Source organism: Pelecanus crispus, chromosome 16, assembly GCF_030463565.1.
Source record: "Pelecanus crispus isolate bPelCri1 chromosome 16, bPelCri1.pri, whole genome shotgun sequence".
Taxonomy (NCBI): Eukaryota; Metazoa; Chordata; class Aves; order Pelecaniformes; family Pelecanidae; genus Pelecanus; species Pelecanus crispus.
In genome coordinates, this window is record NC_134658.1 from 4,926,062 (window position 1) to 4,943,012 (window position 16,951).

Genomic DNA, 16,951 nt, shown 5'->3' on the forward strand with positions numbered 1-16,951 from the left:
AAAATTAGGTGAGTACTTTCCTGCTGTCACACTCTGGCAAAGTGTAACAACTTCCCCCCCCCCCTTGTTTTCACATCAGAATTCTCTTAAAAAAAAAAAAAAAAAGAACAAAAAAACCCACATGGCAGAGCGTCTGATGCTGCAGCGTGCTCCTTCCATGCCAGAAGCCAACATCATCATCAAAAAAAGTGCCTTTAAGTCATCTTTAGTAACAAAAAAAAAAAAAAAAAGATGAGGAAAAAAAAAATCACAATCTCTAGTTAAAAGCTTAATAAAAACCCTGACAGAGCAGCGGGCCCTGCATCAAAAAAGGACAGTTTCTCCTCTTTGCTACCTACCTTCAGCGCTGCCCCACCCTAAGGTTTCGTGCCCTACTCCTCTGCCCCGAGGGTCTCCAAACCCTGAGATGTTTCTTCACCCCCTGAACGGAGTGGGGAGCGCGGTGCTGGGATGCCGCGGAGCGCTCCTGCCAGCCCAGAGCTGTGTGGTGCTTTTCTCCCCGCAGCAGCCAAGTGCTTTTTATTCCCCCCCGCTCCCCAACCCCAAAAGACGTGCTGCAGACAGGGCCGGGGGAGCACCCACCCCAGCTGGCCTCGCTGGAAGGGTCTGTGGTCTCTGTGCTGTTTCCGAGAAGCACATCCCTGTTACAGGGAACTTTTGTAGCCCTTTTATTCTGCTGGCTTTTAATCAGCACTGAGAAACGTCCCCGGGGAGCCCCCAGAAACACTTCCCGGCTTGGGTCGCTGCCTGAGTAAGTGCTTTCCTGGAGCCAACCTGGCCCCTACTTCTGCATCTGGAAGGGAGCAGTGGGGCAAAGGGCGAGAAGAGGGTGAGAGCTCAATCCAGGGACTGAGCAGAGCAGAGGGAATATCCAAGCCTTGAACTCTCTTCGTGTAAAGAAACGGAGTAAGAGACGCTTGATCACACCAAGCTGCAGAAGTCGTCAAAGCCCCAAAGGTCACCAAGTAACCAGGGCACTGGGGGCGGGGGGGAAATATGGGGTCGGTTTGGGTCTGTATCATCACACTCTGGCTCCCAACCCAAAAGCTATCATAACAAAACAAGAAAACACAAAACCAGGCAGTTCGGTTTGCCAAGTTGACATAGAAAAGAAGAATAAAAACAAAACAAAAAACTCCCAAGATAAATACAGGGCCCCCATTTTGGAAGCATCTTCAAAAAGCTGGATCAACCATTCTCAGCAGTGGCACAACCTTCCAGTAACATCTGTTGGGCTGGTGATTTAGCGGCTTCCTTTTGAAGAGGGAACAGTTCAAAAAAAAAAAAAAAAAAAAAAAAAATCAAGCTCCCACCACACGCAGCTCCCGACTTATCTGCGCAACAACTGGCCACGGCTATTGCCTCACAGCAGCAGGTTTGGAACCAGCAAGAAGTCTCTAATGCAGCAGGTTCCTGTTTGCTAATGGAAAGGGTTGGCAGTGGTAGTAAGTGGTTAGGAAAAAAAACTTCTTCCAGAAAGCAGTACTTCGGGGAGGGGGGGGTTAGGATGGCTGGGACCTCTCCCCGTGGATCACCGTGATACAGACCGGTATTCAACAGAGATCGAAACCAGACACGCTCAAGCATGCGGTCGAAAGGCAACACACACCAGGCGTTTCCATCGAGTCCACGGCAGTGGGATAGTGACAACACTGAGGTTTTGGCTTCCAGCGATCAGGCAGGCCTCCTAGACTCCTTGGCTAATGCTGGGGAAAGCTCCCAGATTGGGGGTTTGGTTTTAAGGGGAGGTTATTGCTCCCGACTTCTCAGGCTTTTTGCCCTTCGATAGGGCAGCTGCTTGCTTCAGGAGTTCTCTGTTCTTGGCCTGGAAACACAGTGAAAATGGGTATTTAATGGCACGGATCATCATCAGTTCTCGGGATCCTAGAATTGCCTGGACAGAAGCTGCTGGCATCCTGCACGCAGACGAAAAAGGAGGCGGACGTTGCTGCGCGGCATCGCGGCACGAGCTCAAGTCCAGCATCTCATCTCTACCACCTAGAAAGGGCTCTTCCCATCCCTCCCCCCTCGCATCCCCCCCGCTGTAACCGAGAAGTGGGCTGCAAGCGAACAGCTTCCACAGTGAAAGGTGACAAACGCACAATTCGCGTTAAACCAGCCAAGAACGCTCGCCAAGGTCACCGGGACCGGCTTTCCTTCCTTCCCCTTTCACCAGCCACCACGCTTTGACAGTGTGAGAAGCAGCGGAGTAAAACTCTGGTGACTCAAGCCCCCATCCTGACTCGTTTTAGCGAGTTGGAGGCCAGCTTCCCCTACCCCGCGCTCTCACTTATATCAAAAAAAGCAGGGAGAAGTTCTCCAGCTTTGCTTCACCTTGGTTTCTTCACATGCCACCAACATTTTATCAGGATTCAGCGCTGTACTGACCCTGCATCCTTACTAGGAGCTTTCCGAACCCATCAGAGCACCAACACGTAACAACTTACAGTCTCTCTGGTTTGCACTGAGTTAAAAATCTTACGAACAAGGCTCTCTAGCCCCTTTTACCAAACTTTTGCGCTCACTCTCCTCTAGCCTACGTAGTAAATTACGCTATAGGAGTAGGATAAGGGGTAGAACCCGTGTGAAGCCAGATACAGGTCTTCTGCACTGGTTTCCAGTGCATGAATGAATATGAAAGTGTTATTAGAGGAATTAAACCCTCTGCTCCAGTGCTGCCTGTGCTAAAGCAGCTTCTTGTACATCCTGCAGACCGGAAGAATACAGGCCCCTCTGCTTCCCCCCATGAAAAGACAAGACAAAAAATAATAAAAACCAAGAGCGCGTTCAAAAAGTGAATCATATGAACACTTCAAGGCACCTACAATACACTGAGAGGATTTGAACTTTTATTTTGGAATCGGTGAAGAAAGTTTCCAGAGCCTCAGTCCATACCAGCTGAAGTAAAACATTTGGACACCAGAGAGCACGAGTTCAGGGCAGTCCCAGTCCGAGCTAAGTACAGAACAGCACAGCGGGCGACAGACATGCAAACCCCTCTCCACCCGGGAGAGGCAGGTGGCTGCAGGCAAACCTGCTCGTGGAGCTGACGCTTCCTCTTTCCTTTCAGAACTGAGAGCGAGTTTTAAGGCTGTTGGAAGGTGTCTGACAGCTTTCAAGGCAGACGTCCTCTTTGAGCTACAGCAAAGGCAGCAGCAGCAGGGCGTAGTGTTCCCAGGCACACCGAGCGACCAGTGTGCCCTGCCTTGGGAACCCACTGCAAGGAGGGGGGGGTCATCTCCCAGTTAGCCCTCGACCTCACAGCCAGGGCCGTCAAGGCAACCAAAAAGCAGTGGTTTGCGCTTAACGGAAAATTGTCTGTTCAGAACCGGAGCAAACACCAACTCGTTCCTTGCAGGCCTCCCAAAGCTATGCGACAGAAACAGCTCTGGGCTGACACAGGCAGTGCAGGATCAGTAACGCAGCGCAGTGACAGAAGGCTCTGGCTGTCATCGGTCCCTCAAGTACAAACTGCCGGTGCCTACCAGCTCACGAGGAGCGGGAAGCACATCCCGCCCTCAGCACACCACACACAGATATTCCAACCTTCGGACAGGCTTACAGTGCTTAAGAACATGCGTTGTGAAGGGGATCTCACAGGCACCAGCTTTCTGACAGCAGCTGTAGTCTCCAAAACCTGTCTTCCACTCCAGTAATTAACTGGGGTGTGTGCTAATGGAGGAGGGGCTGTTTTCTCAGCCTTTTGTCTTATCCCCTCCCATTTCTCATCGCTAGGGCTTTAGATCATTACAAACCCCAGAGTAATTAAAGGGTGCAAAGTTCATTTCTGTGTCTGATTTCTTCCCTGTAACCAGTTCCCCTTTGACCTGATCTCAGAGTGGCTCAGAGTGTATTCATGCTGATAGTCTGCCTAGTGTTTCCATGACCATGACAAGAATCCTGCTCTCCCTGTTCCCTCGAGCTCAGGGACTTCTTTATTTGGACTACAGAGATACAGCGCTAAAGGAACTGCCAATTGTTTCTTGAGCTTTGTTCTCTCTGGTTACTGGTCACATAAATCACAGTAAGAGCTACGTGGTGCAGGGAGCTGACAAAGGTTCTGCAGTCTGGACAAACAGGTTCAAACCTGATTTTGGCAATAGGTAAAATGAGTTTGATGGTTCCTGTCTAGTCCACAGGGGATACAACACAGCACTTTATAATACAGTAAGCCTGAGCCCGAGTAGAGAGCAGCAAGGAGGATATAAATAGGGGTTATGATGCATTGCAGCCTGGTACAGAGCTGGAGAGGGGCTTGCCTGGCAGAGCAGAGAGGCTGCAGGACAGGGCTGAGAAGCGTTAGCAGAGCTGTGTGTGCAGAAGCTCACGGGGTGTTTCTCATCAGGAGTGGCCTCAGTCACTCCTGGCTACAGCACAGCTCAGCAAATTAAAACAAAAATGCTGTCACCTGTAACTGCTCCATGACCTCCTTGTGCGTCTTCTCCATTTGGTTCATCTTAGCCCTCATCTGCGACTCCTGGTATTGCAGGTCGGCTTTCAGCTCTGTGATCTGCAGATAAACCAGTAAGAAGCAAGTGAGCTGGAAGAAGAAATGAATGCCTTAACCCCAGGCGCACCTTGCCACAGAAAATGCCTCTGCAGAAGTTGCATGAGACTGGATGAGTTTGGAAATGTGCTGGGGTGGGCAGGGGGAGCGCAACGAGGCCAGAGCCATCTCACTGAGCGGCACAGAGAGGCAGGAGTGGCCAGGGCTGTTTTTCTGCACAGAGCAGCATGGTTTTTCCTCAGTCTTGCCCCAACACGGAGGTCTCCGAGACAGTGGTCAGAAAATGACCCGTTATGAAATGAGATCTCCTGGGAGGGTCCAGAAAGCCTCTATAACTTTGGAAAGGAGGCAGCCTGGAAACAGCCAGAAACTCTCTTGCTCACTCCATGATAAAAAGCCAGACTCTGCTGGAGTGTGATCTGCGTGAACATGTCAGCATGCTGTGGGGGGAAGCAAGCCAAGGGCTGTACCTTCTTCTCCTTCTCCAAAATCATCTGATCTTTCTGGTGCAGCATCTTTTTTAAAGTAGCCACTTCCTCCTTCAGCTGGGCAATGATAACAAAGTGGTCAGTGCCAGGAGAGTCCAGGGCGAGGTCTGGAGAAAAACTGCAACACAGAAGAGGGAAAGGCTCTCATCACGACCCCTTCTCTTCACTGAGGCAGGGAAACTCCCACAGATGGCACTCGAAGGAGAATGGGAACCATTTCATGACACACATCGTGTCCTCCAAACACTCCTTGAATGCAGGTGTTACCTGTATCCCTGCCCTGCATGCCACATGGAATTTGGGAAACACACAGTATGACAGGCAACAGGGATTACGTGTGATATATCAAGTTGCATTATTGCATGATCAGCACGGATGCGGGACTCCTATGGGTGACCACCGGCCAGTGTCTGCAGCAACCATTCAAAGAGCAAGGATCCCTTTTCAAACCAAGAGTTGAGGACAGCAATCAGAGAGCTCATGAAACTTTATGCAACCACTTAGGAACCCTCTTTGCTCACAGGCAGTCCTTGGATGTACAGCAAAACTTTTTACTAAATGTAAACAAACATTCTGGCAAGGAGGGAACATGAAAGAGAAACAAATAGCCTCAAGTTAAACAAATAAAGCAAAGGGAGACACCTAGATTAAACTCAGCACTGGCCTCAGCAGGGAAGAGGGCTAAAAAGACATGCTGAACTTTTGTATTTTGATTCCACCATGACACAGCAATTTAGGAAGAAGCTTCATTACCACTTCAGAGCAGGAAAAAGTCTCTCCAGGAAGACAGAGAAATAGCTGAGTGCACCACTTATACACCAGCAGGTACTCTAAACCTAAGCAACCAGCTGAAAACTTAACTGGGCATGAGTCACTCCCCTGCGCCGGTACTTCACAAATCTCCCTACGAGATACTCTGTGATCTGGGCAGCCACGCAACAGTCTTATGCTACAGGAATATTTCATATCATAAGATACGACAAGCTGCAGCCACAGGCCCAGTGAGCTCACCTGATCTTTGTCTGCCTTCTGTTCCTTACTGCTGTAATGGTAAGCCTGATTTTTATCTCTTGGTGCTAAAAGGGCAGCACACTCCCAGCCGCGCACACCTGAAACTGCTGTATAAAAATTTAACAGTAGTAAGGAAACAAAGCTTCACCTAGAAGATTACTTCAAGCCTGCCATTATCAGATGACAGTGCTGCCGCTATAAAGATAAATAGCCAGAGTTACCTGAAGCCTGACTTCTTTTTAAAGCCTCCAGAGTAGGTCAACACATGTCCTAAAGCCTGCATTCAGCTCTAAAGCTGGGAGCTGCAGCGGATGGAGGGAGGCACGGTCTGAACCCAAATAAATCACTGCCCCTCTCAAGCACACTGCCACCTCCGTGCTTCCAGTCCCCCATTGGCACACCAAGGCAGAGAGTACCGGCTGCTCGCCTCACATGGGGGTCTCCTCTAGTGCCTGGAAATAATCCATTTTCTAATTAAAAGCACAGTCTGTATTGATTGGAGTGGTTAGCAAGGATGTGGCAGAAGAAAAGGCTCTTTCCACCGCTGTGCTGGGGATCTACAGAGGGAAACAAAGCAGGGGCAGCTTCACAGATCTGGAAGTCACAGGATAGCCCTGCGGCACTGGGAGAGAAAGCTTGGCAAAGGAAAACTCAGAACTGAGGGTCTGTAGGAGACAGCCGACGGCGGAAGAGTCTTGCATGGTTAAAACACGCTGACAGCAGAGCCCACACCATAAGATGTGGCAGGTCTCTGGGTACGCTGGATCTAGCACTGCACTCGTCATCCTGGGCAGCTCTCGAGTGCAGAAGAGGTTCGCACACATACACTACCGGAGAGCACCTCCATTTTAAAACTGTTCCCAAGTACAGTTTCCCCAAGTGGAGGCTGTGCAAAATGATGGTGGGTGCTCCAGCACCTTTCTGTGTGCAAGCATGTTCCTAACAGTAGCTTTCATTTCCCACTCAGTGCAAATATGCTGGGGAGGAGAGAAAAAAAGAGAAAAAAGCAGCCTCCACAGAGGGAAAAAAAAGGCTTCCTCACCAGTTCCCTCTGGCTAAAAACAAACTCTTGCTTACACCATTCCTTTGCCCAGGCAAGTTTCCCTCCTGCCTTATCCTGGGGTGATAAAGAGTGCTGGGGAGCTGCTCACATTTCCCTGAGCAGCTCCAGCAGGGCAAATTCCCTCCTTGGCAGCTCTGGTTGCAGAGCACGCTGCGGAGCCGGGAAGGTGAGAGCCGACCCTGCCACCCAGCGGGGAGAAGGGACAGGAGGGCCACCAGCCTTGCGCAGAGCTGCTCTCCCGCTCCGCAGAGCCGGTAGCGAGCCCAGGGCTTCAAGGGCCTCCTCCTGCCCCTGGGGTCTGCACCCACAAGTGGGTAACGGTGGGCTCAGAGTGCCCCGGCATCCCCTCCTGTCAACTACGTGAGCACAGGCAGGTATTTTCCTGTCTGCTTGGTGCAGAATGCACCCTCAAATGTGTCAAGGTGCTAATTAAACCAGCAGCTTCTTTTTTTCCCCACTTTTTTTTGAAAGACTGACAAGTTGGTAGTGAAAGGTTTCTCTGTCTTTAACCACGCATTAAGGAAGCAACCCAAGACTCCAAAATTAGAACAAAAAAACCTGCCAAATACAAGTCGCTCCATTCCTTTAACAAACAGATTAAGAATTAAAACAACCAACCAACCAAAAAGAAGCCATTGCCCCTACAAATAAACTCTATACCCAGGATCCCAGCCCCTTGGGATAGGTCAGGGGGACACGTGCTCTCCACATCTGAACAGTCTAAAATGCATGCCTCTAATTAAAGTGAATTGATGAGCTCCTGTTGCTTTCAACAGCGACCGAGGAAAAAAATGGAGCTCTTCCAAAGACACCTGCCTCTGGCTATTGAGTAGAAAAGAAACCAAAATGACTGCCTTAAACTCCGCACCTGTTAAATGGCTGAAATTAGGCGAAACAAATGCCAAGCTTAAAGATTTTTGCTATTCAAGTCAGGCTAGCGTAAAGAGGCACAGACCAGGCTGACTGAACCAGCATCCAAGTTTCACCTTAGACAAAAATATCCCCCACGTGCAAAAAATCCATCCAGACCAAGAGGAACCAGCATCTGAACTGACACCTCCTCTACCACCACCAAAAGCAGGCGCTGTCAGTTTACCATGTCAGTAAGACATGGTAAAGGAATTCCTACTGTATCTGCAAAGGAGCAACAATTTCAGATAAGCTGGACCCTGTTGGGGGTGTTGCCAAAGTTAACTGAGCTCAAGCGTGCCCAAATTTTGCCCAGCTGAAAGTTGCGTCAGAAGTTTGGCTGGAGCCAAGACACACTGCACAGAACGTCGCGGCTGCTCTCAGCAGCGAAGAGGTGCTGGTTGTCCGTCAGACCACGCTGCTGCTGAAAACAAGCCTTGCACTGTGGCAGACCCTAACTCCGCTCTCGAGCTCTGACCCAGGCTCCAGGCTGACTCTCGGGGGGGGACAACCTGATAGAAAATGGTGCAAGAGGGGAGGGTTTGGGGGGCTTCATCCTCACCAAAAAAACCCCAGCAGCTCCAAAACACACTTAATGAACCGCCATTATTATTCCACTCAAAAAACCACAGCCATGTGCCTATTTAAGGCAGCTGCAGCTCGCCTTTTCTACAGCATGTCGCTGGAGCTCTTCAGTAGCTGCTAAAATTACACACAGTTTATTACTGGGATTCATCAAAAAAAGTCTGTGCCAAGGACCACAGCCCTGGCAGGAGCCAGACTGACAACATCTGACACAAGAGCAAACAGAAATGAAGGCATGTGGTTCCTCTAATACATGCTCCTGATTTGCAAACGAATGGCTGAGCCATTGATGCCAGAGCATGGGACCTTTTCCTTCTTGGATATTTTCAAGCCGGCAGGGGTATTACAATGAGTTGTTAGGTCTCAGCCCAGGCTTTAGTAAGCAGATAAAAATACCTGGTGCTGTCCTATGGCCTGGAGAGCAGCCTCAGCAAGAGAGCAGAAGCCTGTCTAGAGGGAAAGCTGCAGTAGTACTGCAGGGCTGCACCAGTTCTACCAGGGACCTGTCTCCAGTCTCTCTCCTCCAGCTCCACCAGCACCAAAGGCAGTCAGATGAATTCTCTGACCACCCCATACTCAGCCGCAGCTCCCAAGCCCCAGTTAATCCTTAAATTTTTCCAACTGTTAACTGAAAACACCATTCAGATGTGTCTTTTAGACCACTCTGTAGGAATCACTGCCTTAGAAAATTACTTAAGTTCTATTTCCCGTCGTAGTATTTCACAAACATTGACAAGGTGTCAATAGTTATCAGTAGGAGAGATGCGATCTGTCATCTTGAAGAAAAGACATTCAAGGTAGGTAGCGAGCAATTAATTACCAGTGGCTTTAACTAAGGCACTAAGGAGCCTATGCTCTGGTCCATGCTCCCAATTCACTGCTGTTTTGAAAGAGATCCTTTGAGAGGGACAGTTTCCATGTATGAGGCAGTTCCCAGGGAGGGAGGGCAAGAGGGGAGAAAACAACAGGTGATCTCACTTCAGGATGTCAGTGCCTTGAGAAACAGGACAATGGTGGGCACCGAGACTCTGTTGGGAAGCAGCCCACTGCGCCAACGTGGACGGGGCACTCTGGATAGGGGGACAAAGCATCTCGGGAGAGGAAGGAACGCTGAGAATCAGAGAGGAAAGGCAGGAATGAAAATATGCATGTACAAGAGCGTAAAAAATAAAAATCCATCTCAATCTCCTGTTTTCTGCTAGTGACTCCCATTCTGCTGCGCACGCAGCCGGTGTCAATGTAAGCCAGCACAAACTGTGACAGCAGAATGGGATCGGATGCTTTCAAGCAAAGCTGTTTGGTTGCTTGTCCCTCCCCCAGAAGGCAGGAGGGGAAACGGGAGGTGGGTCTTGATCCTCTCCTCTGAGGCCACCTCCCTGCAGATCAGCCTGACAGCCCCGAAAGCACAAAACCCGCAGACCTCGACTCCACAGCGCAGCCAACAGCCCCCCTCTCCCTGTAACCGCAGAGAGAGGATAAAGCTGATCTGGCTGCAGTTTTTCTAACTGTTGGGGAGCTCAGTGAACAAGCAGTTTCTGTTCTAGCAGGTACAGGCGCTAGGTTCTTTTCTTCTTCAAACCTATGTCTAAATGCCAAGTAACATGGCCTGCCGGGTTCTGGAAAGCTGCTAATGCAGCCCCTCGAGGTCCCAAAGCCTGAGATCCCTGCTCTAGCACAAGAGCTTCCTGTTATTCGCACAGAACTCTGTCTTATACAAACTTTGCAAACAAGACCGCCCGCCCGCAATGTCCACATGTAACAGGCTCACCTGTCACCATTGGCAGATATGGCATCAAACTTGGCTTTCTTCTTTGGGATTTCGTTCTGAATAGAAGAGGTGGATAAGGTTTTCTGGCTGGAAAAATGAGGAAATTGTTATGTCAGAACCTGAATGACTTGCAGTCTAAGACAGAGAAATATTCCCACCCACTTTGAACCTATTAAAACAGTATCTCCTAGCACAAGAAAGAATGATAAAAAATTCATTCCCTGAAGAGTAGCTGGAGACTAAAAACAAACAGAAAACAATGCGTCAGTCAGATCGGTACGTAGGTGAAGAACTCATGCTTAAAATCTACATTTCAATCATTAAATTTCACAAATGCAATTTAGCTTTAATTGTGTACAAGTTCAGTGAGTTGAATGACTAAGAAGCACTGTCGGACTACAAGTCTACCCCGGCACAGTGGGGTTTGCAAACTAGCAAAGCCTGACTTAGCCAGATTCTCCTGAACTACAGACAACTGCCAAAACCCAACACCAAGGTACCGAGGCCCCAGGCACTTCTCCCAGTTACTTTAGGAAGCGCACCTAAGGAGCGTGGAGCAGCTAGGCACCCCGTTTTGCTCACCCCAGAGGCAAGCTCACCCTGCACAACAAAAAAAGCTCGTGCAGGTTACCTGTTGTAGTGGCTGCCACTGCTGAGCCTACTGTACTGTTCCTTCTCTTGCAGGCTTGCTCGGGAAGAGCTGCTCAGGTGTTTGCACTGCTCTTTGGTCTTCTGTAGGACCCGTTTATAGGATAGAGTGCATAACCAGCACAGCAGCTTTCCATCCACCTGGAAGGTGAGAGAGAAAGAGAAGGGGAGAAGTTTTGGTCTTGCTTCCTGCCCACAAACCAAACGCAGAGAAGACGAGAAGAACCTTCAGGCTTAAGATCGCCTATGAACAAGCAACGACTCAAAAAGGATCCCTTGAGAGCCTGGAAAGGGTGAGAGGTGCATCTGGCATGGCTGGTGCAATGCAGACAGTGCTCGTTAGTAGCAGCTAATCGAGCTAACTACAGTCTCTGCCAAGCTTTGCTCACAGACCATCTCATAGCACCCGTTCACCAGGACAGGCTAACTCTGGCGGGATTTCCGTCAAAGCAATGCCAAGGAATGGTACGTGACAGGGTGTTCACTGGAGACCAAACCGGCAAGGGTCTCTGCTCAAGGAGGATCAGCAGGAGGACAGGGATTATCAGTGCCGCATCCAAAACGAACAATAGATGTTTGTAGCCTGCAGGAAGCGGGCCTTAGAAGTACGCACCTCCTAAGGAGCTCTTGCATTGTTTATGCAAAGGGTGCACAGAAGCCACGGAATGAGTTTCCTGGTGGAGCTGTGACATTTCCAGCTCCTCAGGCTATGGCACAAATATCGTTCCCTATCCCTCTCCCCGAGCAGGTACCTCGTATTCCACTCGGAGGCCCCTTCTCCTTTGCCAGCCCACCTACTCTTAGGCCAAATCCAAGAGATCTTTCTCAGCAGATCCGGCAAAGGAGCACAGGGGCTCAAAGATTAAACAGCTCCAAAACACAGCTCCCACCGCAAAGCTCAACTCCAGAAAAATACAACCAAGAGACACCCCCTTTTGAAATGCTAGAGAATACGCGAAGGAGATGGACAGATGATCACTGAACGGCCCTTTTACCTTTTTGGGCTCCTTTTACAGAGATACCGACCTTCTTTCTATCATCCTTCCGGTCAAACGCACACTGCTGCTTGCACTGCTCGCAGGAGTGTGGAGGTCCATACTTCTTTTCCGAGTTTGTGCAACGCTGGCACTTGTTTCCAATAAATGCTGCTATAATGTTGCAGTACTGGCAGGGTTTTGGCTTTAAGAAACAAGAACAACTGATACAGCAGTGCCTTCTAATTACATTAATACATTGCTCTTTCCCCTTCTCCCCATCACTTCAAACCTCTTATTTCCCTGTTCCAAGGTAACTATAATGCTGATCCAGGAGACATAAATACGTTTGGACGCCTGGTCTCTAGCTAAGCGTATTTAGCCATGGCACCCAGACCATTTATCAAGTGCTATGAAATCTTTAGAAAATGTGTAACACCAAAATAGAAACAATCAGAAATCTCTTTTTCAGATTTCAGTCAAGCAGGAAAGAAAGATATATCACTGTTTCCTGCAGCAATCTCTGTTTGTGTAAGCACACTCTTGTTTCTATTGCATATCGAATAGTTCATCTCCTGGCCTAAAATGATGCAGAGCTGCTCTTTTCCATACTAAAAGAAGAGAAAAGGTAAAAGCTTCATGCTTGAGGGACCCGTGTATTATTGATCAGTCATGCTATTACAACAGAGCCAGCTCATAAACTGCTCTGGGATTCAGCAGGATAAAGACAAGAAGGGTGAAAGGAAACAAGGCTGGTGAGAACGAGTCTTGCTCACTTACTGTTCCGTAGAGCTTCACGTTCTGAGCACACTTCTTGCATATCGTGTTGGTTTTGCTGTTAAAAAGGACAGATCATTCTATTAACACTTCTCCAAAGAAACTGAAACCTCTGTGGTTAGGATCTCAGTCTCCCCTGGGCTCCGTCTCTAGTGGCAAGACTGTATTCATCTTCACTAGGGACTCTGGTATCAAAGCGCATCTTAAAAAAGTGCTAATCTCCACCTGGTTGAGGATAATTTGCCCAAAAAAGTGGTATTACAAGGAGGTATCTTTTAATTAAGGCATCCTAAGATGACGCCAGTTTTTTGTCCTTACAAATACAGGAGTCTGATCACCGGCTAATTGGCAGAAGACATGATTCAGCACTGGTGACAGCCTCAGCTCTGGAGGATGACAAGGTTAAGGCGGGTCAGGACAGGGGTATTTGTCCAACAAACACAGGAAAGAACACCCCACACAATGCCCGCATGCAGCTACCGGGTTTACCAATCCTTCCTCTGTAAGCTACGTAACTTGCAAAAATGCAAAAAGGCAAAAGCACAGCTAAAGGAAACACATTAGGAAATAATTTTTGGATACCGGAAACCAGATAAGAGGAAAACCCGTGGGAAGATGCACCCAGATCCTTCACTGGAAGATGCATCTGAGCGCTGACCAAAAATAAAAGCCAAGCAAAAGGTGCAAATCTAAGGACACCGCAGAGGCACACCAATTTGCCCAGCAGACCTCTGAAGAAGGCCAAAGGTCCTCCAAGTCTTCCACAGCAACAATCTACAGGTTAAGGCTCAGTCATCAAAGGTGTGGAAACATTACAGTTCCCTGGGTGCATCTGTTCTAAAGAAAACATCGGTCTCCCCAGCTCAGCAGGCATTTACCTTTCCTGCTGGAATTCAGTCCTGCAGTAAGTGCATTTAACAATGGGATGCGCAATCCGGCACTCCTGCAACAAGAGAAGCGTTGGGTGAGATGCGGCGCTTCTCCCACACACTGTTTCCTGAAATCCCAGATCACCTGCTGACCTTCGCTCCCACCACATGCACACACATCCGTCAAGCTCAAAACATTTCCTCCCCGTCCAGTCACGCTGCTCTTACAAGGGCTGAGAGCAGAGGAAGGGCGACAGGAATGGCATGTGTCACAGGTGAGCCAGAAGTAAACTGAGATTCGTAACGAGGGCTTATTTGTGCCCAACACCCACAGACAAGGGTCATGGTGGTTGGCCTCACCTCCCAGGGCAGGAACACAGAGTCCTGTCACAGTTATTCACACCTCTGCCCTCCACGAGCTTCCTGTGCCCGGAGTGCCTCCAGCCCTGCTCTCCTCTCGCCCCATGCCTCAGAGGTTCCCCTATGCCCGCCTGCTTTGCCCCATCTGCCTCAGCAATCCCAGGCTACTCCATTTCCTGCCTCCCATTCCCTATCTCATCCCTGATCTCATTCTTCCCCACCCAAACTGCCCCACCCACCCAGATTGTCCCCCAAGACGCACCTCCCTCCTTCAAGATACCGTAAGACCTCTCCCAAATGTCCCCAGACCCTCCCAAATGCCCCAGCATCCCCCCAATGCCCCAGGCCTCTCCCCTTGGTAACAGCCTCCCTCACAAACAGCCCTTCAGTTGTGCCCAGGCCTTCTCTCAGGAACAGCGCCCACCTCCCCCCCGATTCTCCCTCAAAGGCTCCATGACTCCCTCTCTAACGCCCTCCAAACACCCCCCAGCACCCCCAAACAGCCTTCAGTGCCCTCACGTCCCCCTGACAAACAGCCCCCCTTAATAGAGACACCCCCCCCAACAGCCCCCAGGCTCTACCAGTTACCCCCGTGCCTCCAGCCCCTCAAAACCTCCCAAACGCTCCCGGGGCCCCACCCACACAGCCCTCAACCGCCCACCCCGCACCCTCAGGCCCCAAATAACCACCCCGAGGCCCCAGCCTCCCTAGATACCCCCTGGCCCTCCCCATAAACAGCCCCCCCCCCCCCAATTACCTCCAGGCCCTCCAAAAGCCCCCAGGCCCCTCCAAAAGCGCCCAGGCCCCTCCAAAACACCCCCTGCCTCCCCTCCCTCACAAACAGCCCTCCAGCCGGCCCTCGCCCCGCCCCAAGCAGCTCCCTCACGGGCAGCCGCCCCCACTCCCCCTTCCCCCAAGCGGCCCCGCCGGCCGCCCCGGACCTTGCAGAGCTGCTGGCCCTGGCTGAGCGCCTCGAAGGGGAAGCGCTGGTGGCACTTGGTGCAGGCGTAGAGCGCCGCCATCCCGCCGCCCCGCTGACAGGCGCAGCCCAGCCCGCCCCGGCCGCCCGTCCCCGCCCCCTCCCGCCGCTCCGCCGCTCGCCATTGGTCATCCGCCGCATCACTCACGCCTCGACCGCTTCTCATTGGTCAATGCAGCCGTCACTCCAAGGGAGGGCGGAGCGGGACCGCCTCCTCCTTCCCCCCCCCCCCCCGTCGCCGCCCTTTCCCTCCGCGGGCGTTGGGGAAGGGGAAGCGGTGACGTCACGCGGGGAGCGCTGCGCGCGCCGCGGTGATGCAACGACCCGCCCCCAGCCTCCGCGTGACGCGTCCCGGGGATGCGCGAGACCGCGCAGGGCGGGGGGGGGGGGGGGGCCTGGCCCATAAGGCTTTGCGGGGGGGACCCGGAAGTGGGGCCGGGGTGGGGGGAAGGGGCTGAGGGCCAGGGCCAGGGCCAGGGCCAGGGCCAGGGCCAGGGCCAGGGCCAGGGCCAGCAGAAGGGGCTGACCTGGGCCGGGCCGGGCCAGGCCAAGCGAAGTGAAGGGGCCGGGCCAGGGCCAGGAGAAGGGGCCGGGCCGGGCCGGGCCGGGCTGGGCTGGGCTGGGCCAGGGCAAGGGAAGGGGCTGGGCCAGGGCCAGGAGAAGGGGCTGGGCCGGGCTGGGCCAGGCCAAGCGAAGCGAAGCGAAGGGAAGGGGCTGAGCTGGGCCGGGCCAGGCCAGGGTTGAGGGAAGGAGCTGAGCTGGGCCGAACCAGAGCCGGAAGGGGCTGGGCCAGGCCGGCCTAGGCTTGGGCCGGGAGAAGAGGCTGGGCTGGGCTGACCTTGGCCGGGCCAGGCCAGGCCAGGCCAGGCCAAGGGAAAGGGCTGAGTTGAGCCGGGCCGAGCCAGAGGCTGAGCTGGGCCGGGGGTGGCAGGGCTAAGCCAGGGCAAGGCAAAAGGGAGTTCCGTAGCTGGTGTGTGTGCGGGGAGGGCAGGGCTCGGGGCGTGCAGGCCTGGAGGAGGAAGGGGAGGCTGGAGGAGGGCAGGGCTGGGGAGGTGAGGAGCTGCTGCGGGGAAGGGAAGGCCGCTGCGGAGGTGGGTGAAGGAGGGTCAGGTCTGGAGGGAAGAAGGGAGCAGAAGACTGTGGGGAGGAGTGGGTGTCTCCACCTTCAGAGTGGAGCCGAGGGGGAGCAGAGCCCCGAGGGCTTGGAGGGAGGGCAGGGGGAAAACTGTGCCTGAAAGGTTGAGGGAAAGAGAATTGGAGGAAAAGGAAGGGAGAACGAGGCAGGAGGTAGTGTCTGCAGCGAAAGGAAAACCTTCACGTGAACTTGCTTCCCTCTTTGCTCCGACTTAAGCAGCTGTTGGCCCGCTGCTAGGACAGCTGCTCGCCTGGAAGTCCCAGGCCCAGCCAAGGCTGTGATTTGCATGGGTGGATCTGCCTCTGCTTTGGGGCAGGGTCAGCGTTGCAAATTGCAGCTCGCTGTGTTTACACCACGGCTTGGGTGCTGGAGTTTGCAGCTCCAGATGGTGGGAAGATTTTATTTCCCTGGTTTCACTTCAGGTATGAGGTTGGACTCCAGTCGCTGCAGCAAGGGGAAATCGTACGCTGCACGCACGCGCTGAGTAATTGCTCATTTTTTTTTTAATTGAGTGTCATTTTTTTTACAAGGTGACACAGAGCAGGTGCTGTGAGCTTACGTATATGCCGCCTGCCCGAACAAATGGGGGAATTAAAGCATTTTGGAGTTAAAAGTTTACTCTATGGATCCAAGATCGAGCGAGTAAAAAGCAGCAACTACTCACAGTTGCGTTAGTAAACCCACAGCAGTGCGAGCTGGTCCCTTTTGTGCCCGTGTTGCCTGACATTCCTGTGTTCTTACACCCTGCTCTCAGGCCATCAGGGATACCTTGAAATCTTTGGGAAACTTCTTTCCCCGCCTTTTCTTACACCAGATGACAGAGTATTCCCAGTCCGAGCTTGTGCAAGTGGTGAAGCTGAAATACGAGATGCTCGCTG

The 16,951-nt window shown here is 51.9% G+C and overlaps 1 protein-coding gene across 3 annotated transcripts; it reads right to left on the bottom strand.

Annotated features, from left to right (window-relative positions):
* Positions 1-594: 594 nt before the first annotated feature.
* FAM76A (family with sequence similarity 76 member A) lies at positions 595-14,981 on the bottom strand. Of its 3 annotated transcripts, XM_075721795.1 has the most exons (9): positions 14,901-14,981; positions 13,609-13,673; positions 12,734-12,788; positions 12,006-12,158; positions 10,963-11,120; positions 10,332-10,418; positions 4,978-5,113; positions 4,409-4,510; positions 595-1,825 (listed from the first exon to the last, which is right to left on the bottom strand). In XM_075721795.1, exons 1-9 carry the CDS (start codon positions 14,979-14,981, stop codon positions 1,739-1,741), a joined length of 924 nt encoding a protein of 307 aa, XP_075577910.1. In that variant the 3' UTR covers positions 595-1,738. The 3 variants fall into 3 exon arrangements, with proteins under 3 accessions (XP_075577910.1, XP_075577911.1, XP_075577912.1); XM_075721796.1 differs by lacking the exon at positions 10,332-10,418; XM_075721797.1 differs by lacking the exons at positions 10,332-10,418; positions 12,006-12,158.
* Positions 14,982-16,951: the final 1,970 nt, after the last annotated feature.

Excerpts from the sequence above, each read along its gene's own strand:
- FAM76A (XM_075721795.1), bottom strand. The coding sequence starts at position 14,981 with ATGGCGGCGCTCTACGCCTGCACCAAGTGCCACCAGCGCTTCCCCTTC. Across the intron at positions 13,674-14,900 it reads AGGGCCAGCAGCTCTGCAAG|GAGTGCCGGATTGCGCATCC; the intron begins GTCCGGGGCGGC and ends CTCTTGTTGCAG. Across the intron at positions 1,826-4,408 it reads AGGTCATGGAGCAGTTACAG|GCCAAGAACAGAGAACTCCT; the intron begins GTGACAGCATTT and ends CTGTGTTTCCAG.